The 27,572-nt window shown below is 57.1% G+C and overlaps 1 protein-coding gene and 1 long non-coding RNA gene across 2 annotated transcripts; one reads left to right on the top strand and one right to left on the bottom strand.

The window, feature by feature from the left end:
- Window positions 1-8,390: 8,390 nt before the first annotated feature.
- On the top strand, window positions 8,391-9,939 carry GADD45G (growth arrest and DNA damage inducible gamma). The gene is made up of 4 exons (XM_045772449.2): window positions 8,391-8,576; window positions 8,823-8,924; window positions 9,054-9,267; window positions 9,360-9,939. The coding sequence occupies exons 1-4, from the start codon at window positions 8,524-8,526 to the stop codon at window positions 9,468-9,470; spliced, it is 480 nt and encodes a 159-aa protein (XP_045628405.1). The 5' UTR covers window positions 8,391-8,523; the 3' UTR covers window positions 9,471-9,939.
- An 819-nt stretch (window positions 9,940-10,758) lies between these two features.
- LOC148107159 (uncharacterized) lies at window positions 10,759-26,419 on the bottom strand. Its single transcript, XR_015722877.1, has 3 exons — window positions 26,266-26,419; window positions 12,440-12,655; window positions 10,759-11,254 (listed from the first exon to the last, which is right to left on the bottom strand). It is a non-coding gene; the product is annotated as an uncharacterized LOC148107159 (long non-coding RNA).
- Between the last annotated feature and the right edge of the window lie 1,153 nt (window positions 26,420-27,572).

The following is a 27,572-nucleotide window of genomic DNA, read 5'->3' on the forward strand; positions in this document are numbered from 1 at the left end:
ACCATGCCGCACGCTGGACACTAATGTAACATTGTGTGTCAACTATACTCAAAGCAATGTTTACAGAGTTTAACGGTGCAGGGGAACTAACGTGCCCTGTCTATCCAGAACAGCGGGTGTGTGTGTGTGTGTGTGTGTGACGCGTAACAGAACTAACCACTGTCCTTAGTCAGATGGCTGGGGTCTGCAGCCGAGTTTTCTCCAGCAGACGCTCTGAGTTTGCACCTGTCACCGTGGGCCGAATGGCTGCAGTCTACCCGCGGAGCGCTCACTAGTCAGAAAGGACAAAATAGTACCTTTATGTTGGAGAAGCCTGGCAAACTGCTTTGGTCAGAGGACCACCGACATGGGACCATGAATAAGAACAGACCCATCAGAGCTGGCGTGACACCTGTCTGGGAGGACACGGCATCCCCAGAATTGAATCCCAAGGGAGCCTCAGACGGACCCGCGTGGCAGGATAGCCTACAACGTGAGGGACCTGAACCTGTAAGATGTCAGTACATGTCCGTGTCACAGAGCAGACCCCAGAACGGTTTCAGATCACAGGAGACAGAAGAGTGTGTGGCCGTGACCCTGGCCCCCTTGCCCTGGCATAGACATCACCGGGACGGTTGGTGAAATCACACTGTGGCCCGTAGGAAAACCACTTGGCAGAAAGCCAATCCTGTGTGAGCCCGGGCTGGGAAGCGCCTTCTCTGCTGGCCAGAGGGGGTCAGGTGACCGAGGGAGATCGGGAATGCTGGTCCACAGAAGAGGAGAGTGGCTAGAGGGGACAGCAGCCTGCCACCTCACCCTTTCTCGGGCTCAGAGGACTTTGGACAAATGACCATGGCCTCGATGAGTCTTGAGGTTATGCACCCAGCCTGGGTGTCCACGTTCACGTCTGTCCAGCAGCAGCCCCCCCAGGTGCCTCAAACCTCCCAAACCCACCGGGGTCCAGAGCAGCCGTCACACGGCTCCCAGCTCGCAGTTCGTCCCTCTTGTCCCCACACCCTGCCGCACCGCCCACCATGCAGTGTCCTTGTGCTTTTCCTGCTGCCTGCCCCCGCCCCTGCCCGGGACCTCTCGCCTGGCATGTGTCTGTCACCCTGGCCCCGGGCTCGCTAGCAGCACAGCTCACACTGCCCCACGTTGTTACCGTTCAGGGCTCCGCGTGTCTGACGAGCTCCGGGGGGAGGCTGACACTGCGAGTAGGGGACACGCTGAGCCACCGGGGTCTGTGGGGCCATGGGGCTGGAGCTGTGTCCCATGGTGATGGAGGAGAGGGAGTGAGCTCGCAGGGATGAATCGGGGGTGCTCCAGCCTGTGGAGCTGCCCTCGTCTGGGATGGACATCGTGTGGGGTATTGTGTGTCTAAAATTGGCAGCATTTTGGAAAATGTTGCCTTGTAGGGTCCTTCAAATTTCAATTTGCCCACGAGTTTGCAAGAAAGAGATAATCCATATACTCAGGTCATGTGGCTGCTGAAGGGAGCTCAGAATGCCGAAGGACGTGGGGAGAGTCAGAGCATCCCTAACTTGAAAGGGCGCAGGTGCCCCATGCCCGGCCGAGTGCTGTTGGGTTGTGTCTCAGGGGAGCTTCTCAGGGGAGTCCGGGTCTGAGCCACCGTGGGGCAGCACGCACCTGAGGTTTGCGGGAGGTCCGGCAGGGGTTGTCCAGAAATCCCAGCTCCATCTGTGTGACCCGATCCTCACTTTTCCTGTCTGTATAGTGGGTGGGAGCGTCACCACTGACACGGTGTTGCCGGGGGGTCAGTTCTGCTCCCCGACGTTGGCGGTTCCCACAGCCTATGACTGCGGCAAACCCTACAGAACCATGCTCTGGGCCTGCCTACCTTCTACCCCATGGCTCAACACGTGGATTGCAGAGCAGGCTCAGAGCTCCTTGCTGCGGGGGGGCTGCTGCTTCTGCGTGTTATGGGCAGCTCGTGGCCAGAGCCTGCCGGCCCCCAGCATGGAAAGCGTGGAAAGGTCTAGGTTGAAGGGAAGAGGCTGCTTTTCAGAGCTGGACGCTATATTCTTTTTGACCACAAGATGGCATGCTGCAGTCATGATATCCGGACAGGCACAAGGGGCCGGGGCTAAGAAGAGCCAGTTTTTTGATAATTTTTTACTTAGTTAATTTCCTTGTCCTTCGTGGACCAAATGGTTTGCCCCCAAGGCTCTAGAAAGGGTTTTACAGAGAAGTTTGTCTCTCCCTTCTTTGTGACGAGCTCCAGAGCTAGCTAGTCTGTGTTCCGAGCCACACTTTGCCACCCCCTGGCTGTGTGACCTCAGATAAGTTGCTTACCCTCTCTGTGCCCATGTTTCCTTATCTGAGAATGCTGACAATCGTTATGACCTAACAAGGTCATCATGAGGATTCAGGGATGTTTTTAAAGTGCTTGGAATCGTGCCTGACATTCGGCAAGCGTTATAAAGTTCTGGTAAATAAAACCATAACACAAGTACCACTAATAATGGCATACTCAAGATTCAGTCCGCTCTTTTCAAATGGATGCAATCCAACACTGAGAAATGGAATGGGGGCGCCTGGGTGGCTCAGTCAGCTAAGCGTCTGCCTTTGGCTCAGGTCATGATCCCAGGGTCCTGGGGTTGAGCCCCACGTCGGGCTCCCTGCTCAGCGGGGAGTCTGCTTCTCCCCCTCTCTCTGCCCCTCAACCCCTGCCTGTGTGCTCTCACTCTCTCTCTTTCTCTCTGTCAAATAAAATCTAAAAAAAAAAAGAAAGAAAGAAAGAAAGAAAGAAAGAAAAAGAAAAATGGAATTGCACCTATAAGATTCTCAAAAATAGGTTGAGTATACTTAAATATTTTGAATTTCTAGAATTCCAATTATATAAACAGTGGAAACAATTTTTACAATTTATTGCTGTAATTCACTTCTGGGAAGTAGACAGTTTCGCAAAGGGGGAGTGAGAGAGTTTTATCCATTGCTTCTCGCTAAAACGCACCTCTCGGCGACCTGCGCGTCTCTGGGAAGGCGCATCCTCAGGTGTTTGGCGGCCTTGCCCCCTTCCTGCCTCTGTGTGCCGTCGGAGAGCTTATCTCGGTCATTCCAGAGTTAACCTCGCAGGGCAGTGCGGCCACTGCCTCTCAGCCACAAACAGACCAGAGTCAAATAGCAGGAGGAGCCCCTCAGGAGTCAAAGGTCACGCTCCAGCCCCCCCTCCCCGGAAGCACATGTCTGGCTTCTAGATCTGTTACCATATGGCCACCAATCGCTCGGCACAATGCCCGATGCCCTAGTCACGTGGGTGCCGTCTGGCGCTGAGGCTGCCGTCTGTGAGCAGTTTGACTTTGTCTTACAGAACATCAGGTTGTAGAAAGTTTAACTGCAGAAAAGCCCGGAGGAGAAGATAAACAATCTTGTATAATCGCAGCGCTGCACCACAGCCGTGATTTCTGATCGGATGGCGCGTGTAGTGACAGCAGGGGCGCCAAGGGCTTACGCATCCTGCAATCGTACCATTCTGTCTCTCGCTTCTCTGCATCGTGTCTGAGGCTTTAACCTGCCATGGGATACTCTTCAGAATATCTTTTACGGTCACATAGGTTTGTTTAGGGCAACCCCATGATGTACCACCCGCCTCTGCCGTGCCTTCTGATTTTCACTATTAGGGGGGAATGTGGCAACAAACATCTCCTTACAACACACTCTGTGGGGAATGCACTTTTTTTTTTTTAAAGATTTTATTCATTTATTTTTCAGAGAGAGAGAGAGAGCACAAGCAGGGGGAGCGGCAGGCAGAGGGAAGGGCAGAAGCAGACTCCTGGCTGAGCAGGGATCCCAATGTGGGACTCGATCCCAGGACCCAGGGATCATGACCTGAGCCGAAGGCAGACAGTGAACCCACTGAGCCCCCCAGGCGTCCCGGGGGAATGCACTTGTTTAGGAGAACGTAGGAAAAGTGGATTTAATGGGTTGACGAGCAGGGACTCTTTTCACCTTATGCTTTACATCACGCACTAACGTTTTGTTCAAGGTCAAAGCCAAGCAAGCAGCAAACCCCAGCTCTGAGCCTCTTCTGCTAACTGCACCTCCAGTGTCATGCTCCCTTTTCTGGGTATTTTGACACTTACTCTGAATGATCTTTCAAGAACCTTAAGGAGGAGTTTCGGTTCGGAAGTTCTGTGGTTCTATTCACCTGCCATGTGCTGTCTGTTAACGACCTCAGGCGGGTGACCACAGTGCCCCGGCTCACCGCTGGCTGCTAGAGGACAGGCTTAAGCACCAGCTTGAGTGCCTACAGAGACTGGATGGGGGCTCAGCGTGCCAGCAGGCCAATGTGACATTTGGGACGTGTCTAGGGTGACACGGACAGTGGCTACCACCCGCTCCCACCTCCACAAACAAGTCAGACCAAATTTGCAAGCCTTCTTAGCACACTGCCCCCCAAACCAAACTGGAGTATGGGCCAAATGGTGACCCGGTGTGACCTTTACAAACTCCCAGTGATGCCCATGAAAGACAGAGGGCAGAGGGCAGATCTTCTCATCATGAGGGGGGTGGAGCCCAGGCTCAGAAGACGGCGCTTGGCCATGCCAGGAAGGACGGCACATGTGTGGCTTCTCGGAGGTGGGGGTTTGCGGCTGCAGTGAGAGCTGCCGGGTTATGACATGTGTCACACGTTGCTGACTCATGGTGGGGAAAGTGGCAAGTGCAAGAATGATTTGCCCCCACCCCCTGAGGGGCCTCAGGGGGCTTCACTGAGCCAGGAGAAACTGCTCCTTCCAGAAACCCCTCTCGACACAGGGGCTGACCACACATGTCCGGCTTGCGCTCCGTGGGGATTTCCCTTTCTCCGTTTCCCGCTCCCATCTCAGTGGCCCTCTAAAGCCTCCGCACTCACTGACCTCACAGCTCGCCAGGTGTGGTGGTGGGTGGGGACGCCACTGCTCTGTGCCCGTCAGACGCGGGGACGCAGTGGAGGTGCTGCGGCTCGGTTTTAGGTCACAGGCGTGCATCTTGCACAAAGATGGGGTTTCTTGTTTGGAGGTAATGTGGTGTCACCAACTCAGGCCCACACTGCCTTCTGTGAGTTCCTGGGAAAAAACCCATATTGTTCCTGAATCCAGGAGGCCTGTCCTGCCTGGTGAATGGGCTGGACAAAGGGGTGGGGCTGGGGTAAGAGGAGCCACAGGACCCTTCGCTGCTCCAAGAGCCCTGGGCCGACATCGGAGATACAGTCCTATACAGTATGGGACACAAATGGTGCTTACCCTATTTGAGCTCATCTTTTAAGAACCTGGCCCCTTTATTTTGCTTTTCAAACTTGTGTCTTTATGAAGTTTGCAAAAGCCCCGTAGGGGAGAAGCGGGTAATGAAGGAACAGAACAGCTGGGTGTCCTCAGAGGGGTGTAAGGAACTGTGGGGAACTGCAGGGAAGTTGCCCGTCTGGGGGTCCCCCCAGCTGATGGTGTCTTGGGGTGCGGGGGGGGGACTGCAGGCACATGGTGGCCAAACCTTCCCATTTTCTAAGAGAAGCTGGAAATGCAGATTTTTATGTAAGAGCTGCTGGTTTTGAAAGGTGGCTCTGCCTTTCTCCCTGAGACAAGCCAGAGGCCAAGGGAACCTGCCTGCAGGAGACACAGAGCTCAGAGTAGCCCGCCCATGTCCTACAGCCTCTGGTGGGCTTGCTATGCAATGACACTTTGCTCCCTCCTATAGCAAATAGTTTGAGAAAATGCAGCAGGGAATGTCTCCTAAGCCTTCTTGCTTACTTGAAGCCAGTTCTTTCCATCCCCCAGGGAGCGGTAATCCACTAACATTTTAGCAAGGCCACGAGAAAGAATGTGTTAGCAAAAACACTTAAATAACATTCCCAAAGGGTTTTTCAAACAAAGCATCCCCGAGGATGTGGTTAATAAACTCACTCCCACTTCATTATTAAAGTTCAGGGGAAGGTTTAGGGGTGAGGTCCCAGGGAGTTTGAATGACATCACAGCATCCAAGGACTTGGGGCTCCAACAGGCTCAGACACCGGCTGAATGCAGTTTGGGGGTGAGGCCATGTTGTCTAACTCAGGGCAGGTGACCCGGGACAGGGTGCAGGCATTCCCTATGCTCTTCCTGTAGTCTGCCCAGCAGACGGGAATCGGTGGACCCAGTGGCTTCTGCATTTGTCCAGACTGCAAGGTGGTGGTGGTAGGGTCTGGTGGAGGCTGAATTTGCTTCCAGATAAAATGTTTCTTTCCCAATTGAGATGAGGGCTTGACTGCCTTTTGGACTGACTAATAAATCCATGTGAAGCCGTATCCTATGTCAGAAAGGCGGTTTTCCTGAAATTGAATACCTTAAAAATGTGAGCAAAGTAGAACGGCCTCAAGGGGTTGTCAATCAGCCCTCTTCCTGCAGTTTGGGTCAGCAGCAGCTGGAAATGTTGCCCCTGTCCCCCCCTCCACCCCAGTGAGGGCTATCCTGGTGGCCTTCCTGTAGGAGGAGGGGCTAAGACCTGGTGAGCCCACAGATTTGTATTGTTATAAATGGAGGGGCGGGGTAAGATGTGAAATAAGTCCTATTTGCAACATTTCCTGTGGATGTGGAATGAATACATTTTAAGAAAATTTGATACATAAGGAAGAGCAATACCTACACCTCAGTCACTTAGAAATAAATATATTTTATCCAATCCAGGCACACTATCATTTCCTAAACCACCAGTACAGACAGAAAGGAAGCAGTAGTACATGGAGGAGGCAGGTGCACCTGGGATGTCAGGGACGTTAGGTGAGCAAACACTAGCTTCTGGGATTCCAGAAAGCGGCCCTGACTGCAGCTTCTATGTCCACTGGGAGGCGCAGGACACCGGCTCACTCGTCTTACTCTCTGTCCCTGTCCTGCAGCTGAGCCCGGGCTTGCCTAGAACCGCCCCCCCCCCCCCGCCCTGTCCCATCCAGGCTCCAGGCCGCACTTAGGAAAGGGGGCCATGAAGGGCACCCCAGCCCAATTTCCAAGTAGCGGGGAGAGAGGCAGACACCCAAAGTGATGCTCTCTGTGGGGAAACGGTCTGAACGTGCTGGCTTACGGGGTCCAAAATGGTGACATCACAGCACTTCTGTTCAAATCTTCTAGTTTTATTATGCTATAATTAGAAAACAAACTTTTATATATGTATGTTTAGGTAATTCGAACATTTCAAAATAGCGTAAGAGGTACGGGCTCTGCCTCCATCAGTGCTGGGTCGGAGTCTCCTTTTGTCCTCACCTCCTTCCCGGGTAGGTTTTCCTCTGGCTTCCATGAACGCGCAGCTGGGATGGGGCTCAGCGGATTCGCCAGGGCTGCTCGGTGATGGCAGAGCCCGGGGCTAGCACCCTGGACACCAAAGCAATTGGGGATAGGGGTGGCCCGAGTCTTTCTGGATAGCCTGTAGATGGCGCCTCGGGAAAGGGATTCCGAGCTGCGTACTTCAAGCTCCTGGGGTCAAGAGCCCCCGGTCTCCGCGCAGCGCACCTGGCTGCGTAGACTGTGCGGCAGCCGGTGCGAGGACCCGGGAGCGAGGGAGGGGGGATTACACGCAAACGGACCGCTGGTGCAGGGTCACCGGTGCAGGGGATGCGCACTGGGGGGCGCAGGAGCCGCACGTGGCCCGATCCCCACGCGCCGGGTAGCCCAGCGACCCCCACGCGCGGCGGGGCCCTACCCACCCCACCCTGCGGCAGGTGGACAGTGTCGCTATGAAGAGAAAGCCTCGATTGTCCCTCCTGCAAACCGCCACACGCCAGACCTCCGCTATTGTGCGCTCTCCATAGAAATGCAAACGAGCCGCGTGCGCCGGCCGCAATCTGCTCGCGCGTCCCAGCGCCCCGCGGCGCCGGGCTGCGGGCGGGGAGGTCGGCTCGGACCCTCCAGCGCGGCAGGGTCGGGGCGCTGAGCTTGCGGGGAGGCCTTGCCGGCGCGCTCCGGATCGCGCTGTCGCTGGAAGGGGCTGTGGCCAGGCTTCTTGCAAGCTTAAAGCCCGCGCTGGGTGTTTTTACTTTAAGTTCCGGTTTAAAAGCAACAGTCTCATAAACTTTCAATTAAAAGTAAAGAAAAAAATAGAAAGGTAGCAACAAAAATAAATGCAAAAAAAAAATCTTAATTTCCCCAAAGGGGCATTTGATAAATTGCGGCGTCCTATTAGCAAGCAAGGTTTTTTTTTTTTTTTAACTTTTTCCTTTTAAGGACTTAAAAAAACAAAAAGGCGAGTGAAATCTGCAGGCTCCAGTCTGCCTGGTAACACCCCGACAAAAGCGGCAGATTTGAGGCATTGTCATCCCCCGCACCCCTCCCCACGTGGCCTTCTGGCACGAGCCGCGGCGGCCGCCTCATTTGCATCAGAAAGCGGGCGCCGGCCAATGGGCGCGCAGCCTCGCGCCAGCTGGCGGCGCCGCGGCCGGGCCTATAAAAGGGTGCGCGGCTTACTGGGGCGCACTCGCCAGCCTTGGGCTCGCAAGGCTGCCTCGGGTTCCCCGTCTTCCCAGTCCCCGCCGCGTCTGCGCCGCTCGCTCCTTTCGTGGATAACTAGCTGCTCTCCGACTGAACCATGACTCTGGAGGAAATCCGCGGCCAAGATACGGTTCCCGAAAGCACCGCCAGGTGGGTCGGCGCCGGGCGCCGGACGTCTCGGGGCGCGGGGATTCTGTCCCTGTCCTGGCTGCAGCTGCTCGGGCGGCCGCCTTCGGGGCCCGCCAGGACGGGGAGCCGCTGGGTGGGAGCTAGGCACCGGGAGCGCATCCCCGGGGCTGGGGCGCTGGGCAGGGGCGCTCGGGGTGTGTCCTCGGGGTTGGGGATTTCGCCGCGCCTTCTGGCCAGTCCCCGCTCACCACGCTGGCTCGTCCGCAGGATGCAGGGCGCCGGGAAAGCGCTGCACGAGCTGCTGCTGTCGGCGCAGCGCCAGGGCTGCCTCACCGCCGGCGTCTATGAGTCCGCCAAAGTCTTGAATGTGTGAGTGTGGACGCGGCCCCGGGTGGGGCGACCTGGGGCGGGGGCGGGGGCGGCGGCGGGGAGACGGCGGCGGGGGGCCCCCTCCGGGCTTGCCGCCCTGCCCTCACCACCCGGTCCCCGCCTGCGCAGGGACCCCGACAACGTGACCTTCTGCGTGCTGGCCGCCGACGCAGAGGACGAGGGCGACATCGCCCTGCAGATCCACTTTACGCTGATCCAGGCGTTCTGCTGTGAGAACGACATAGACATCGTGCGCGTGGGCGACGTGCAGCGGCTGGCGGCTATCGTGGGCGCCGGCGACGAGGCTGCAGCCCCGGGAGACCTGCACTGCATCCTCATTTCGGTGAGTGCCGCCTCCGCCCCGGCGTCGCCCCGCCGCGGCCAGCGGCCAGCGGCCAGCGGCCAGCCAGGCTGACCTCTGCGCTCTCCCCGCAGAACCCCAATGAGGACGCGTGGAAGGACCCCGCCTTGGAGAAGCTCAGCGTGTTCTGCGAAGAGAGCCGCAGCGTCAACGACTGGGTGCCCAGTATCACCCTCCCCGAGTGACAGCCCGGAGGGGGCCTTGGTCTGATCGACGTGGTGACGCCCCGGGGCGCCTAGCGCGCGGCTGGCTCTGTGGATGCGCCCTGGAGGGCGCAGGACCGGAGTGCTGCGTGGAGAGCTGCGAGGACAGGCGGTCCCTGCAGGAGGGGCCCGGCGGCGGCAGGGGCGGGCTGGCCCCCAGCCCGGGACTCTGCGAGTGTGGGGAGCGGCTGCTTGCCGGGGAAGGCGGGCCGTCGGCCACGGGGCCGGGAAGGACGGACCGGCCGGGCAGGCGTGACTCAGCAGCCTGCGCTCTCGACAGGAAGGAGGGGAAAGGCCAGGCGGGCGAGGCCTGGACTCGGACAGTTACAGGAGCTCTGATGGAGTGAGCAGCCTGCACCGCTGTCTCAAAGAGGACGGGGCGATGCTCCGGTTTTAAAGGAATATGCTGCTGCAGCTTTGGGTTGTTTTACAATAAACTTACTGAAACAGACTTATTCTCTTTATTGAGGGTAGGGGCTTCCCGCCTGAGGGGGTGGTGGTTTGCAGGGTTCCAAGTGCGTTTTGAAGCCCGGACAGGGACCGGATGGCACCTACGCCGTCTTCCTGTGGGGCTGAGTTACAGGCTCCCAGGCGCTGGGCGTGGGGGAGGGGACGCAGACCTGGAGCCCTGCTCCCATCTCTCTCTTTTTAGGGAGATTTTTCAGCTTGCAAGACAGGAGCATACTTGAGATAAGACATCAGTGCAGCAACTCAAGGCTGCCCTCCAGCCTGATAACAGCGGTCTCTCCCTCCCCTCCCCCTCTGCTCCCCGCAGCCCCCTCCTTTCTGACAGCTGCTTATCAGAGCAGCGCCAGGATGCTGGCGGCGCCCTCCTGCACAATGAGCGCGGCCTTCTGCAGGCGCTGCCCTTTGTGGTCCCTGAGGATGGTGTTGGCAGAATGCTTGCAGGAACCTTTTCCTCTTACGGCAATGTCACCGCGGTATTAATACCGTGTATGACATGATGACTGCATTTAAGTGAGTCATCACTTTGTCATAGCTGTGATAGAACTTCAAAGATCTGAGCAAAAATGGGAAGACGGCGTCCACACCAATGGGGTGAGCAATTGTGAGTGGAGCCAGCCTCTGCTACCTGCTATTCTAAGAGCTCTCTGCCCACAGCCGAGTTCTGCCGACTGCTGCTCTTACAACCCCATTCGCAGACTTACGGGGGAAAAGAATTTACATTTTTTCCACAAAGACTTTCTTTGAGAAACATCTAGGGGGAAGTGTCCCGAGTGAATCAATCTTTTTTATTAGGCCAGTATGTCTGGGCTGAGCCTCTGTGCTTGACCGGAAGCCGGTCCAGCAGGGGAACAGTGCGGGGCTGGCATGCTGTGGGCAGGCTGGCCGGCAGGCCAGGGAGACTTCTGGGCAAAGGCGGGGTGCTGTGTTGTTTTTCTACCAAGAAAATTCTACTGATTTACCAGCAGTCCTAGGTGGCTGATTCACCCTGTTGGGCTCCACTTTTTAAAATTCTCTCCAAATCCTGGAAGCATTCACAGGAAAACAGGACTGTAGGAGCTTAATTATTCTTCCCAGAATGAAATCATCCTGTTTCACATATATCAACTCTTCGAGACATTTCCCCCTTGATTAGACGGAGGCTCAAAGAAAGCATTCAGCTGTGTTTGTGCCCGAGTTTCATTAATATTTTACCTCTTCTACTCTTCAAAGCATTGACTTTTCCTTGTCGGGGTGGGGTCCTGCAGGGTGGGCGTCCACACCGGTCTGCATCCTGGCAAATGACCATTTGCCACAGCACACTATAGTGAACGCAAATGCAGCATAATTACTTTAGAATGTACCCTTCGATGGATAAATTTAGCAGAACATAGGGCAGGGCAGCAGGCAGACCCTCCTGCTGACCGACTGACCGCTGCAGAACATTCAGCCGGTGGCTCAGAAACGTGGCTTTCTTAGGTTAGAACCTACAGCAAGGGCACCTGTTGGAGCTCCAGGGGCTAGGAGAATTTGCCGGCAGAAAAATGCATGCTTGCATACAGTGCCAAGCCCAAAAATACTGCTCGCCCTCCCTCCCTCCCTTCCTTCCCTCCCTCCCTCCCTCCCTCCCTCCCTCCCTTCGTTCCTTCCTTCCTCCCTCCCTCCCTCCCTCCCTTCCTCCCTCCTTCCCTTCCTTCCTTCCTTCCTTCCTTCCTTCCTTCCTTCCTTCCATTTTCCTTCCTTCCTCTTTTTTTTTTGATGAATGGGATTTATGTTATTAAAATAAAATACTCCAGAGGACAGATAATAAAATGCACAGCGCTTACAAACACATTATCGCCTTCATATTCCAACAACCATCAGTGGCAATGCATAGATAAGCTAATTATCACACACACATCGAGGTGATCCATACAGACTAATGGACACAATGCCCTGGGTCTAGAAAGTGCTGGATGAATGTTAATGACAATAATACTTAAAGGTTAATGAGGGCATTTGCTAAAGATCATGGAGCTCAAAATGGACTAGTAGATTTAGGACCTGGCCGTCTGGTTCCAGGACCTAACACTTGACCTACTGGGACCCGCATCCAGGTCCCAGCATGCTGACATTGCAAGGAAGGCTACTTTCATAAGAGAACTTTGTAAGTTTCTAAAAGTTTTATGTAATCATTGTAGGAAAACTGTAAAATACCAAAAAGAAGAAGAAGGAGGAGGAGGAGAGGAAGAAAGAAAGAAGTAGGAGCAATGTCAGGGGCCAATCCTACATCCTGGGATATCCTTTCCCTCTTGTCCTGTACTTCTGAGGGGTCTGTGCTCCGTCATACACCAACACACATGGCACATTCTAAGAAGCTGCTTTCTCCCTGCCTGGTCTCCTTCTTCTCTCTTTGGCGTCCTGTTTCGAGCCCCCATGTCCCTCAGTGACCTTGGGGGCTGGGGTCTTTTTGTGCTGCACCGGGATGTGCACCGAAGCAGGGGATCCGGTCAGGGCACCTTCCTTACCTGGAAGGCCTCTCTCCCCAACTCAGGTGGATGCCAGCTGTTTGCAGGCCTGAAGCAAAGCTGTGGTTGCCCCAAGCGATGGGGGTGAGTCTGGCTAGTCTTCATGGCAGGTGACCCTTGTCTATACCAGGAGCCAAGGCCTCCGTTCTTTCCTGGTGAGATGGACGGGAAGCTGGGCGCATCCTTGAGGCTCGTGTGTGTTTACAGCCTGCAGGCCTGTGGGTTATACGTTTTATGAAACTGTTACACAGCGAGCATTGCTCCTGGGGCTTACAAGAGCCGCTTGAGAAAAAGGTGATAAAAAGACATTTAGAAAAGCAAGGATGTTGGCGAACAACGTGGCGCTGTGGGGTCAGTTCAGGGAACATGTGTTCATTTTTGTTTTTTTCAAAGTTCTCGAGCTCAGATGTCAGGTCTTCTAAGCTATCAGCTCCTGTCCTTCTCATTTGGGTGCATTCCCCCTAAAGGTCAAAGAGAATGATGCCTCCCCAGCCGCTGTGGAGAGACTTTGGCTTAACGGAGGGGGGCAGTGGGGCGTGAACCCGCACGGGCACCCGCGTCCCTCTGGGGGGACTGTGGCTTGCCTTTAATTCCTGTGTGAGGGCAAAGTTACACTTGGTCTTTGCAAGCAGCCCTGTGTCCCAGTCGAGCTCAAGCTCTCCTTCTGTGTCTTCTAGAAAACGATTGGCAGATAGTTTCACTTCTCTTGCTAAGTAAGCTGTGTGTGAACGTCTCCCTAAGACCTGTCTTCCAGGTAGAGGCGGGTGTGGCCGCCGGCATCAGCGAGGGGCCAGGACTACTTGTAGGGTCTGGATTCCCGGAGGAGGTGGCTGCTGGAAGCTGCTGGAGGCACCTCCAGGCCTGCGTGGTCCAGCCCAACAGGCGGCGAAGACCTTTGGAGCCACGGGAGCGGGTCCTGGGAGGGGCTGCCGCTCCTCCGCCTCCTGGTGGGGAGGAAGGCATGGCCCTTGGCTGCTGGGCTTGGGGGTGGGAGACAGGCTGCAGATTCCCTGCCTCATCCCGTCTCATTCATTCAGCGGTTTCTGTGTGGGGCGCGGTCCCGGGCACAGACCCTTGCCGGGGTCTTGCCACTGAGACTCCTGTTCTAGCAGAAGAGGGGCGACCGGTGTCAGGCTGCGAATCAGGAAGAGTTTCTCTCTGTTGGGGAGCAGGAGGGCCCCACAAAATCCTCTCTGAGCTGAGCAGCATTATATCGGTAGGAATCCCTTATCTCTCTCAGGAGGACCCGGAACGCCCTGCGCCCCTCCCCATCCTGATCCCGGACAGGCCGCTGTCTGTCTCCGAGCAGGGCCAGCTGGCCCCTGAGCATCTCACCTGGAAGCCCAGCCAGCAGCGACGAAGCTGCCATGTGCCCTGCCCCTCTGGGGCTGCCCAGAAGATGTGTCTCCAGCAGGTCCCGCCCCCATTTATGCTCCTCCCACGGGAAAGGCAGGATTCCGCCCTGGCCCCATGACCTCACCCTACGCGGTGGCTTCCCCGAGGATGGGATTAAGGGATTTTGCAGATACAGTCAAGGTTGCTAATCAGTTGACCTGAAAACCAAAAACCGGGAGATGCTCCGCATGGGCCAGGCCTAATTTGTAGGAGTGCCTTTAAGTAGAGGGTTTTCTCTGGCTGGTTGCAGAAGAGGAAGCGATCCCCCCACCGCCCCTGACATCAAACAGCTGGTGTTTTTCACACCAGTTCTCCAAATCTCTAATGCCAAGTGGGTGTCTGACAGTTCGGTTCACTTCTGACTACCCAGAGTTTTGCATCAGGACGGACGAGTGACATTGTTCCCCACTTGGGACACCGGCCACGAACGGAGTGCCCAGACTGCCCGCATATCTGCCTGGTCCAGTACAAACCTGGGGGCTCCCACGATCCCTCTCAGGTTTGATTATTAGCTGGATCAGCTTACAGAACCCAGGAAAACAGTTTACATAGTAAATCACCAACTTAGGATAGAGGATACGACTCGGGAACAGCCGGATGAACGAGACGCACGGTGCTCGGTATCACAGGAGTGGGAGGGGTGGAGACCCGTGGCCCCCTGGGCACTGCACCCTCCTGACGCCTGGATGCGTCCAGCAGCCTGCGAGCTCTCCAAACACGGTCAGCGGTTCGTACGGAGAGGAGTCTACCGCATAGCACGACTGATTCAGTCATCGGCCCCTGGTGATGGAACGCAATCTCCCGTCCCTCTCCTCGCCCTGGAGGTAGAAGTGGGGCCAGAAGTCCCAAACCCTAATCATGGCTTGGTCTTCCTGGTGACCGGCCCCATCCCAAAGCCGTTGAGGGGTCCTCCAACAGCTACATCCTTAGCGTAAACGCAGGTGTGGTCTAAAGGGGGCTGTTCTGGGTAACAAAGGGGGCGCTGCTCACTCCATCCAACACATGTCCCAGAAGCCGCGTGCCAGGAACTGAACACAAAGACTGCAATTTGTTAGTACAGTTGACCCTGAACAACAAGGGTTTGAGCTTCGCGGGTCCGCTTGTATGTGGGTTTTGTGGATAAATACAGGATAGTCCTGCAAATGTATTTTCTCTTCTTTGTGACTTTCTTAATGACATTTTCTTTTCTCAGGCTTACTTTCTGGTAAAAATAGAACCTATAATACATATAACACATGAAATACTTGTTAATCAACCACTGTGATCTACAAGGCTTCTGTCTGAAGGAGGCTCTCAGTGTTTTGGGGGTAAAAAGTTATACACGGATTTTTGACGGTGCGGGGGTTGGTGCCCCTAAACCCTGCATTGTTCAGGGTCAACTGTTTACCGCAGCAAGTGAGAAGGATTCAATGTGTAAAGGGTGGGACATGCCAGCGCTGGCTTTGAAGATGGGGCGGCCGGGCAGCCAGGAATGGGGCAGGCCTGGAAGCGGAGAGAAGCCCCGGGCCGACAGCCAGCTGGGGAATGGGGACTGCAGTCCCACAGCACGAGAAGCCAAATTCTGCCAACAACCTGATGAGATGGGAAGCGGATTCTTCCTTAGAGCCTCTGGCCGGGACTTCCGGCCCAGTGAGACCCTGGGTTCTGACCAGGAGCCAGCTCCTGCCAACCTGCTAGCCCTCACCTTCCCCGGCAGAGTCAGCAACCCCAGGGCCATTGACCGAATCATGGGTTTTTACCCCACGCCCTCCCTTACAGGAAATCTTTAAGTGGTGCTGAATCACGCATTCTGGTGCGGGGGAGGAAGTCTAGTTGACATTGATTCCTCATTTTGCAGATGAGAAAGTGACCTTAGGGAAGTGAAGTGTTGTTGCAGGTGAGCTTTTGGGGGCCCCTGAGCTGTGTCCCATGCCCAGCAGACCCTCGTGCTCAAGGCTGGCCACGGGCTGGTCACCACTGCCCCCCGCAGCAGCCAGTCCAACCCAGACCCAGCTGATGTACCCAACGCCAGCACCTCAGAATTCTCCAGAGGGAAGGAAGCATCTGGAAGCACTTGGTCAAAGCAGCATGGGGCTCCACCTGCCCATGACCTCTGGAACCTGGCCTGATTGTCTGGAAAAGCAGTCTTTTGGTTAAAGCCGAACTTTTTCTTGCTGCTGCTTGTGGCTTCCTGTCCCTCAGAGTAGACACACTGGTCTGTCTCTCCAGCCTCTGGTTGTGGGGACAGCAGGTCAGTGACGGACGGGAAAGCCTGCTGTGGTCTGGAAGCCAAGGGCTGAGAGCAGTCAGTGAAGGGAACATCGTCAAAATGATGTAGAAACTTCTTCCGCACAAAGCAGGCTCTGATCCTACAACCACTGGCCGTTTCTTCATCTCCTACTGTGCAGTTCCTGTGGTTTTACTCACCTCGAGTAGAGGTGGGGTCCGCAGCCAGTTTCCCTGATTCATCGTTTCAGGGTTCTAGTCGGCCTTGCCTTGAAGTCGTAAGCCCCGTGGCCGCGGCGAGGGCATGGAACCCATTCGGCTCTTTGACACGATCTCCCTGCCTTTGTGACAGTGGTTCTGGCCTCATTCACGCTCATTTTATCCTCGCCGAGTGGGAATAATCCGGGAGGAAGATTTAAATTTGTTGCGTTTTTATTCTGAGAGGCACGGGCCGATAGAATTCGAGGTGGCAACATCAATACAACAGTGAAAAGCAACACGGAAGGAGAAGCCGCAGGCTGGAGACAGTGTCCTCTTTCTCAGCAAGATCCCAGCGCCCCGGGGTGTTGCTCGGCAGCTAAGCGGGGCCGGAGCTCCCTCCGCCCGCAGGAGGGATGGGAAACGCAGATTCCAGGAAAGAGGTGCCGATGGGGGGGTCAGGCAGTCGGAAGACCAGTCGGAAGACCGACTAGAAACCGCCGTGCACTCATCTGCTGCCCTGGGATTTCTGCAAATCGCTCCTGTTCTGGTTCTGTGGGGCTCAGGCAACGACGAGGGAAAGCCCAGGGAACGGGGTGGCTGGCCCCCTGTCATCAGATGGTCAGCTTGGGCTGGCCTGGGGTTTGGGGTCCGCTGGGCACCTCGGAGCCGAGGCCCACGTGGGGCAGGGTGAGACCTAGCAGCTGCTCTGTGCTCGTGTGGCCCCCAGGCCAGCCTCAACAGAGGCACTGAGAGACTGGGGGCAAACCACGACCCATCCACGTGGGGCTGAGGAGCCAGAGAGACACGTGTGAGCACAAGTTGCTGACCAGCGCCCGCAAGGGTCAGCCTGGATATGGGGTGTTCGTGGAGGGGCAAGTGGGCTCTGAAGGCGTGTGCTTGCGTGCCCGAGAGGGCTAGGGCCTGGGCAGACTGGGCAGTCAGAGGGAAGGTGGGCCAGCGGCATCTTGAGGCCCTTTGCCAGCTTCCCTGCAGAGCAAATGGCCCCAGACCCTTTGGCTGTTTCCTGTGTCTCCTAAGGGGCTGGCCGGGCTCACAGGTCTCTCGCTCTCTCTGGTGCTGCCTGGGCTGCTCTTCATCCTGAGGCGGGGGTGGCGGTCCCGAGGAGGCCCATGCGGGGCCTGGCGGGGGGGGCTGGGCGGGGCCAGGATGCCTGGAGGCCAGGGCTCTTCCTCCCCACTGGCCTCCCCCTGTGCAGGCTCCCCAGAGCCCCGGCCTGCATCACACACAGGACCTCGGATCCTGGGGGAGTGGTCTTGGGGGGCGGTGTTTGGAGCTCATCTGCGACTCACGTCTGGAGTCGGGTTTGAGGCAGTGAGCCCCTGGAGCTGTTAGAGAGCCCACTTGAGAGAAAGAGGACACAGAAGTACAAAATGTGATCGTCCGCAATGCCGCGGGTGATGGAGAGGCTGTTGCAGTCGCCAGGGCAGGTCTTCCCCCCAGGGACGTCCGCAGACGTTAGTAACCACTGAGAGAAATCCTACAGCAGACACACCAGCCGGCTTAGTGCGGGGTTCATGCAGCAGCTGGGCGTGAGGGCGATCGCGGTCCCCACGGGCCCTTCCCCGCACCCGGGGGACCAGGCCATGAACCAGGCCCACGCCTCTGGCTGGCTCTAGCCTTCCCCAGCGGACCCCGTTCCCAGGTAGCAGAGCCTCCGGGGGCTGGCCTTTCCTGTGTCCCCCGTTCTGGCCCAGCTCCCGTCGGGTTCTCCTCCACGAAGTGCATGGTTTTAAGTTTCTGAAAGACAAATCCTTTATCTGGAACATCTGCATAGTCTGAGCAACTGTTAGACAAACTGTGAGTGGGCTCGTGGCTGAGGCAACGGTGACATGAGGCTGAGGAACCGCCCCCGGGTCCAAGTGACCCGCAGCCCCAGGGAGGCCACCAGCGCGGGGTGGGGGTGGGGGCGCTGGTGTGCACGAGGAAGGGCTTCACATCTCATCCAGGCCTTTTCTGTTAACTCACAGGTCTTCACTTCCCCGTGGGAAAGTGGTACAATTTCATTGGAAGATTTAGGATTGAGTATAAAAGTATCCATTAATGCGCTGAGTTTTAAAATGTGAACTCTGGCCTGAGGTCCAGCTGGGCTCCCCGTTCCCGGCTCCTCCCAGGTCTGTGTCTGCAGGTGGCTCCTCCAATCCAGGAGAGCATGGCATGAGCATCTCCTTGGATTTGGCCAATGGAAGGCTGTGGGGAGAGAGGTTTCTTCCCTTGCCCTCTTGCTGTGGGGCCCTGTCCCTGGCAGCGCCCCCACCCCTGAACCGCAGCCCTGCCAGGAGCCCCCCCCCCATGTGGTCTGGGGTGCCATCTTCTCCCTTGGCCCGGCAGCCCCACGGCTCAGGCCACCTGCAGGGAGTAGCACCAGGCCCTGGCCATTGCAGCTTGGACCAGAGGGCAGGGGGAGTAAGCCTGGGGTCTACAACAGCTTCCTCCAGGTGCCCAGGAAGCAATGTGGCCCAGAGGAAGGCCAGGGCACCCCAGGGTCGTGCTTGCCCATTTTCCTCCATGTTCTGGCTGGTGGGTCTTCTTGGAACAGGGAAGAGCAGCCGTCTGAGCCTCTAAGTGCCCGCACATCTCTGGAGCCTTGTGTGGCTTCGGAGGTCTGGGGCACTGGGGACTTTCCATCTCCAACAAGCCTCTGGTAGCACAGCAGCTGCAGACCCATGGAGCACACTGGGCCCCGAGGGCACCCCACGGGACTGGGGGCTCATCCTGAAGTTCCCTTGAATGGGAGTTTCTATTTGCACCCAAGGCACAGCAGCCCACTTTGCTCCAGGTCCTCTGATTCCTGGCAGCAAAGGGGTCTGAGCCCCCACGCCCTGCAGATCAGATCCTGTGGAGGTGGCTCTGGAGAAGGCGGTGCGGTGCTCACCCCATGACCAGACATTCCCAGCCCCAGGCCCCTATTAGGCGTGGGGCTAGAGCTCTGGGTGAGATGTGGGGTGGGGCTGCATTTGGAATTTCTGACCCTTGGCCACTTAACAGCTGTGACCTCAGGAACCCTCTGTACCTCTCTGAGTGTTAGTATCCATATTTGAAAGAACTTGACCTCATACAGTAGCTGTGGGCTCAGAGGGGCACAATGCACTAGCGACTACGGATCTGAAGTTGGGGTGGGTTGGTGGTGGTCCCTGCCTCAGTTACTCGGTGCCTGTAGGAGCCAGAGGCCTTTTTGCTCTTAAACAAAATATTGACGCGAACTGGGACACTATAAGAGCCTGTTGGCTTCACACACGCATGCACATACCTGCACACACATACAACACACACACACGCACATGTGTGTGCGCACAACACACAGGACATATGCACGCACACTTACGCACACATACAATGCACGCACACATGCACCCATGCACACATGCGTGCACACACACAACACACGCACATGTGTGTGCGCACAACACACAGGACATATGCACGCACACCTACGCACACATACAATGCACGCACACATGCACCCATGCACACATGCGTGCACACACACAACACACGCACATGCGTGTGCGCACAACACACAGGACATATGCACGCACACCTACGCACACATACAATGCACGCACACATGCACCCATGCACACATGCGTGCACACACACAACACACGCACATGCGTGTGCGCACAACACACAGGACATATGCACGCACACCTACGCACACATACAATGCACGCACACATGCACCCATGCACACATGCGTGCACACACACAACACGCACATGTGTGTGCGCACAACACACAGGACATATGCACGCACACCTACGCACACATACAATGCACGCACACATGCACCCATGCACACATGCGTGCACACACACAACACACACACGCACATGCGTGTGCGCACAACACACAGGACATATGCACGCACACCTACGCACACATACAATGCTCGCACCCATGCACCCATGCACACATGCGTGCACACACACAACACACACACGCACATGTGTGTGCGCACAACACACAGGACATATGCACGCACACCTACGCACACATACAATGCACGCACACATGCACCCATGCACACATGCGTGCACACACACAACACACACACGCACATGCGTGTGCGCACAACACACAGGACATATGCACGCACACCTACGCACACATACAATGCTCGCACCCATGCACCCATGCACACATGCGTGCACACACACAACACACACACGCACATGTGTGTGCGCACAACACACAGGACATATGCACGCACACCTACGCACACATACAATGCACGCACACACGCACCCATGGACACATGCGTGCACACACACAACACACACACGCACATGTGCGTGCGCACAACACACAGGACATATGCACGCACACTTACGCACACATACAATGCACGCACACATGCACCCATGCACACATGCGTGCACACACACAACACACACACGCACATGTGTGTGCGCACAACACACAGGACATATGCACGCACACCTACGCACACATACAATGCTCGCACCCATGCACCCATGCACACATGCGTGCACACACACAACACACACACGCACATGTGTGTGCGCACAACACACAGGACATATGCACGCACACCTACGCACACATACAATGCACGCACACACGCACCCATGGACACATGCATGCACACACACAACACACACACGCACATGTGTGTGCGCACAACACACAGGACATATGCACGCACACCTACGCACACATACAATGCACGCACACATGCACCCATGCACACATGCGTGCACACACACAACACACACACGCACATGTGTGTGCGCACAACACACAGGACATATGCACGCACACCTACGCACACATACAATGCTCGCACCCATGCACCCATGCACACATGCGTGCACACACACAACACACACACGCACATGTGTGTGCGCACAACACACAGGACATATGCACGCACACCTACGCACACATACAATGCACGCACACACGCACCCATGCACACATGCATGCACACACACAACACACACACGCACATGTGTGTGCGCACAACACACAGGACATATGCACGCACACTTACGCACACATACAATGCACGCACACATGCACCCATGCACACATGCGTGCACACACACAACACACACACGCACATGTGTGTGCGCACAACACACAGGACATATGCACGCACACCTACGCACACATACAATGCACGCACACACGCACCCATGCACACATGCGTGCACACACACAACACACATGTGCACAAGTACACAGACACATGCTGCTTACACAGGTGCACACATGTGTCCATAGCCATCTGTGGTGAGACTCAGTCTCTCAGTCCTGCTGGACTCCCCGACTGTTAGCAAGGTCAGCAGGGTTTGCTCTCTCGACCTCAGATGGTCCAAGGATGAGTAGAAAGAAAGGGAGCTGCGTTATCCTTTCCGAGAGCGGACAGGCTTCCGCGAGCGGGACCGCAATCCTGTGCTCTGTGGCCTGGCGGTGCATGGTGTGAGCTTCGCAGACATGCCCAGCAGCTTGCTATTAGAATAGTGAGCACTGGGAGATAAACTGGCTGTGCATTCCGTTCTCTCCAGAGAAAGCCTGGCTGTTCCCCAGGTGTGTTCCTGCACTGCCGCCACGGAGCCACGAGCCACGCGCTGCACACAGTCCTGCTTGCAATCCTTTCCCTTGCTTCTGCTCCTTCCTGTGGAGGCTGAACTCTATCCCGTAAAAACGCAAGGAGACCATCCTGTGTCAGAGCTGAAGGACCCCAAAGGCCTGCCTTTCCCACAGGGTAACTTATGCAGAGCTCTTCGTCCTACAGGCAATCTCTGTCCCTTAGCACTCGCTTTGTTATTTTTTTTCAGGGCTGCAAATTACTCCAAATAAACAAGCTAGTACAGAAAAAGTAATGGTCAGAACGCTTGGTTTCCACTAAACGATTATATTATGGGAACATTATGCCTTCTGGAATATGGGGTAAGATGATGGATGGACAACTGGTGAACAGTACGTTCTGTTCTGAGCTGCAGGTTGGTGGCTTTCATTCTCGTGCTCAGTCTTGCACAGGTTTGCAATTAGTGAAGGAGAACTTGAGCTCTCAGGGCTCTCGGGGAGCCTGCCTTGTTTGCCCTGGACCAGCATCTGGGCCAAAGAGCAGATTCCAGAGCCTGGGCTGCCTGGCTGACGAGCTCTGGTCTCAACAAGACCACACTGCCCTTAGCAGGTCTGCAGAGAGCAGGGGCAGCCCTCCAGGCCGCTGAGCAGGGAGGGGGAAAGACCTTTCTGGCTGGTGGTCTGCCTTCGTGGAGAGAGGACCTGGGGCTCCCGGGAGCACCGGCAAGAGGGTGGGCTGCTCCCTCCACTCCCTGCCCCTGTCCAGGGCCCACCCGCTCACAGATCCTGGCCCCAGCCTCTCCCTGCCCTCTTCCTTTGGAGAAGCCCCGAGACGCTGCAGAGACTGACAGGGCAGAGGTGTGAAGGGCACCACGGTGGCCTCCCAGGAACGGCTGGCTCCGTCTCCCCCTGCCCGGAATGTGGGTGATACTGATTTTCGAGCGTGTGTGGAACCTGCACCTGCACTCCCCCCGAAGGACCCCTACCCTCTGGGAGTCGAGCTGTGTTGCCAGCAGGCTGACAACCTCAAGCAGCCCCACCTTGGTCCACCATGGCCATCTGTGCTGCTTCTCGGGGTGGGGTTGGGGCTCTGGGCAGCTGCTCTCTGCACCGTCTGTCTTATCATTCAGGGCAATGTGCACTTCCTCACATGGCCCCTGAGGCTCCCGTGTCATAAGCCAGAGGGTGACTGAAATCACATTTACATCCATATTTGTGGTTGTTGAAATATGAAAAAGCCTCCAAAGCCTCTCCTGCGCCTTCTGATGGGAGACTCCCTGCAGGAAGGGGACGTGGCCCTGCAGCAGGCGGCTCAGGCTGCAGCCTCCCGCTGCCCTGGATGCTCCTGGTGTCCCGGGGGACAGGGGGCAGGGACCCGGGCCTCACAGCCCTTGCTCCTCAGTGAGCAAATGGCTTCTCGCTGGAGCTCCATGTGGTGCCCCGATGCGGCGCTCCTCGCAGTGACCCCAGAGCCTGGTACACTCCCTGGCTGTCCTGGGACGCACCCTGAGTGTCCTGCTGACAGATGACTCCAGCATCCCCGGGGAGATTCCCGAGGCACCACTCCCTGGCCTTCAAAGCTGGTCCAGGAATTGTTTACAAGGCCTGGTAAACCTTGTGAGTCTTGCAGGCAACTGGACTGCTCAGATAGCTTTGGGAAGCAAGGAGCCAGCCCTCTCGGTGACTCGGGGCCACCTGCTGGCGGCCTCGCGCTGCCCGGCTGGCCCCGGGCTGGGTGGCCCTGGGGCACTGTGGGCACAGCCCTCTGTTGGCAGGACCTCCTGTACTGCTTTATTTTTATCTTCGTGTCTAGTTCACCTTTATTGTTCCGGTTCCCTTTAGACACAGTGTGCGCTCTTCCCCTGCCTTCGCTCTTGGCCCTGAAGACGTGCACCTGCCTGCATTTCCAACCTTTGTGGCAGGCTCGGGGGCACCGAGCATGGGGCGAGAGGCTTCAGCGGTGGGACACGCTGAGAAGGCGCAAGCTGTGCCCCTCTGCAGGGACTCGCCCCGGCCCTGGCCAGCGTGCTCAGTCTGGGGGTGCGCGCACGCCATCCATGCACAGGCCGTTGGGCGGAAAGGGGCTGGGAGGCAACCCTCCCCTCCCCCCCGGGGCCAGGGAAGTTGCTGCCCACGTAAGAGGCGCTGGGCGCCCCGCGGGCCAGCTGGTCGGCGGCCAGGCAGCACTGAGCGCCCTTTGTTTCTCACTGCAATGACTTCCCTCTTTGGGTCAATTATGCAGCCTAATAGCTGTTATTACGTCTGAACAAAGTGTGCCGCGGCAGCCCGTGTGGTTCCAAGGGCAGCTCACCCTTGTCCCAACGCCCTGCCACCCTCCAAGACCAGGCGCCGGCGGCTGCTTGGCTGGTCCTCCCGGGGGTGGCCGGTGCAGAGGTTAGGGGGAGCCCGAGGAGGGCTGTGGAAGAGGGGGTGGCGTGGACAGGGGCCCCGGTGCACCTCAGCCTTTTTCCTGGAGCTTCTGCCTGGTCTGGGCGCATCTGTCAGCCAGCCGTGTGCATTTACACTTGCTAGCTTGAAGCCTCAGCAGGGTGAGCTTGCTTTTCCCTTAGCCTCCCATGGAACGTGCTGGAAGGAAAGGGGGAGGCCCTACTGGCCTCGCCGCAGTTCCCCTGGCATTTGTTTTCTCTCCAGGATGACTCAGACTTCTTTCCTGGGGATCCTTCTGCCAGGTGCAGAGGTGGTACTGTCACAGTGCACACGAGTCGGGAGCTTCCCTTCCGGGTGAGGGACCGGGCCGGGCAGTGTGAGGCTCTGAGGTCGGTCAGCCGGGCTCCTGCCCTCGGGGAGCAGTAGCTGTGGTCCTGGGTGGAGGTCATGGCCACAGGGTCAGCTGGGAAAAGCGGAGGGCTGTGGCTGCGGCAGGAAGAGCAGTCAGGTGGCTGCCCCTGCCAGGCAGCCGGGTGTGCAGCCATGCCCCTGTTGGAATGGACAGGGACGTGCTTACTTCATCATTATCACCTTGGTCACCAAGAAGACCAAGGGGCCATGAGAGCAGGCAGGGCTGCTCACTCGGCAGCCGTGGGGTTCCCCAGGCATGGAAGCTGGGATGAGGGGGCCAGCGAGGCAGGGACCTCCACCCTCGGTGCCCAGAGTTGACTGGGGAGCCCTGAGGACCACGGATTCTATAGGGGTTTCTGCCTTCTCTGTATGTTTTGCACTGTTGTTGAAACAGGGCACATAACAGCGGGATAATAAATTGACCTTTTATAGGGTTATTGATAATGATTGTTGTTTGAGCGTAAAGCAAAATGTTAGCTTTTCCGTCCGATCCCCTCTCTTATCGCTGGAGTTCTACCCACTGGCAGGCAGCGTAAGGCTCTCTGCTGGCTCGCACCTGCTGCCCTCCTTTGTGGCCAGGACCCGAGCTCGGTCCAGTGCGAGGGAGGCCCTGGGAAGGGACTGCAAAAGGGTTGGGGGCCCAAGCGGAGGCCCCCCTTCCAGGCAGCGGTGTGGACGGGCCAGTCGTGGCAGGGGTATTCTGGAAAGCTCCTGAGGGCTGCCCCCATGCACTGAGGCTCTCCCAGGTGCACGGCTCGGATGGGGTGGGCGGGCCTGGGGCCTGTGCCGACCTCTCCAGCCGGTGCCCGGGCTCTGCGGTCCACACTGAGCAGAGAGCGAGGCTGAGATGGTCCCTGTGGGTTTATCCATCTCTCCCAAATGCACATCCTTTTCCTCCAAAGCACACTGGCATTCCTGTGGACCTTCCTGGTCCACAAGCCAGTCAAGGGGGCCCCAAACTAGCCAGGCAATATGAATGAGGCAGCGGGGTGCCCCCAGGTGGGAATTCCTCTTGGGCTGGTCACACGACAAGGGCCCTGGGCCAGCTCCCCTGCAGGGTGGGGGGGCATCTGGCCCAGTGGCTCTGTCGCCTGCAATCATGCAGGGGCCACACTTACTTTGATGCTCTGAACTGCTGTCCTGTACTTTGTGTCGCTGTGCCGGGGCTGTGGTCTTCCAGCTGACGGCTACCCAGAGCCATGCCCTCCTCCGGGGCCCACGCGGTTGGTGGTATGGCATTCCTTGTTGGTGGAGGCAGGACCCTGCTCCTGGGGCAGTTTTCCCAGCCGTATCTGGGCTTGGCCTGCTGCTGGTCTGTCTGGTCATGATGGAACTACTGGGCCAGACCCAGAAGGCCTTCCCACCACGTGGCCTCCAGACTGGACCCTCCCTAGCACATTTGTCTTCCTGTGGGCGCTCTCCCCCTGCAGCTTCTACATGACTCCTCAAAGGGCAGGGACATCCCAGCCCCCTACTGTCCCTGGCAGGTGGCATGTCCTCCAGCCAGCATTCAGCAAGTGTGGGCTGAAAACCCCCATCAGCCCCTGGCCGTGGCTCCCGTGGCTCTTGGTGCAGTGCTGAGTCAAGGGGGACCCAAGACAGGAGACGGGCACCCCAGAGGCCCCACCCACCCAAAGTCACCTCATTCCTACCTCTGGCTTCATCCATTTGCTGCATTTCACCAAGGCTCCTGTCTGGCTGGGGAGTTCCTGCAGCCCGGCTGACGGGGCTGGGGGCTCACCGGTCTGCAGAGTGGCCCAAAATTCGCACAGGACTACATGGGTGAAGGCTAGCTGGGGCTGCTGCTGCCAGAGGCAATGTTTCAGCTAGTTCACATTTCTTCCAGAAGTCAGGGAACACTGTGTGCTCAGGCATGTGTGGAAATGCTGTGGGGACGGGCTGTGACCGGCCAGACCAACAGAACCTCTTGGAGAAGTGGGAAACACAGTCCTTGGGACATAGCTCTGGCTTGGGTTCCAGGGACCCGGCAGGGGACTAGAGAGAACTGTGACAGGTCAGATTCCGTGGAGTGGACAGGAAGGACCATGGGTGCCCGGACACTGTCAAGCTGGGCCTCTGGGGACGTTGGGTTCTGTACACAGAGAAGTGGGTGGTAGTGGGGAGTGGCCGGACGACAGTACAGTTTCCAGTAAGGCGTTCCTGTGTCCTCGGACTAACTGAAGCTCACGCAGTTGGGGGGTCATGGAAGAAAGCACTGATTACAAAGTGTGAGCAGTGTTCATGGTGCAGGAATGTGTGTGCTGAGGACGGGATGGTGTGTGGAGGGCTGAAGGACCAGCGGCACGGATCTAGATGATGTGTGTGTATGGACTTAGCCCAGACAGAAGGAACAGCATGTGCAAAGGCCCTGGGGCAGGAGGCTCTTGGCATGTCCAAGGGACCAACAGGCCTGTCGTGAGGGGCATGGAAGCAGCCTGGTGCTAAGGGGCATCTCCCAGAGGAATTTGCTTTAAAGGGGTCACCGAACAGCTTGCTTCCCTGTGAGTGTGTGTGGGTGTGTGTCTCTGTGTGTGAAGGCAAAGAAGGGAGGAGTGGCCGTGGGCAGAGGATGGAATCGGTTAGCCCTGGCACCTCGCCAAGCAGCGTCCAGCTGGTTGTGAACATTCTATGCCAGGGGTCATGGAGGGGTTCCCAGGCGCCTGTCCAGCCCCAGCTTCCTGCACCTGCAGTCTCAGAGTCACCTCTCCTCGTGCTCTGGCCTGGAGGGCTTCCTGAGCTGCCATTAGGACTGGGCCCAGGAGGCAGTGGGACCCTGGGGTTGTAGGTTCTGGGGGGTTTAGGGCCTGGGGGGGTATGGGGTTCTGAGGGGTGTGGGACCTGGGCGTGTGGGGTTCTAGAGATGTGGGGTCTGGGGCTTATGGGTTCTGGGGGGTTTAGGGCCTAGGGGGGTATAAGTCCTGTGAGGTGAAGGGTCCTGAAGGGTGTGGGGCCCAAGGGG

Source organism: Ursus americanus, chromosome 34, assembly GCF_024610735.1.
Source record: "Ursus americanus isolate L20-20 chromosome 34, mUrsAme1.1.p, whole genome shotgun sequence".
NCBI lineage: Eukaryota > Metazoa > Chordata > Mammalia > Carnivora > Ursidae > Ursus > Ursus americanus.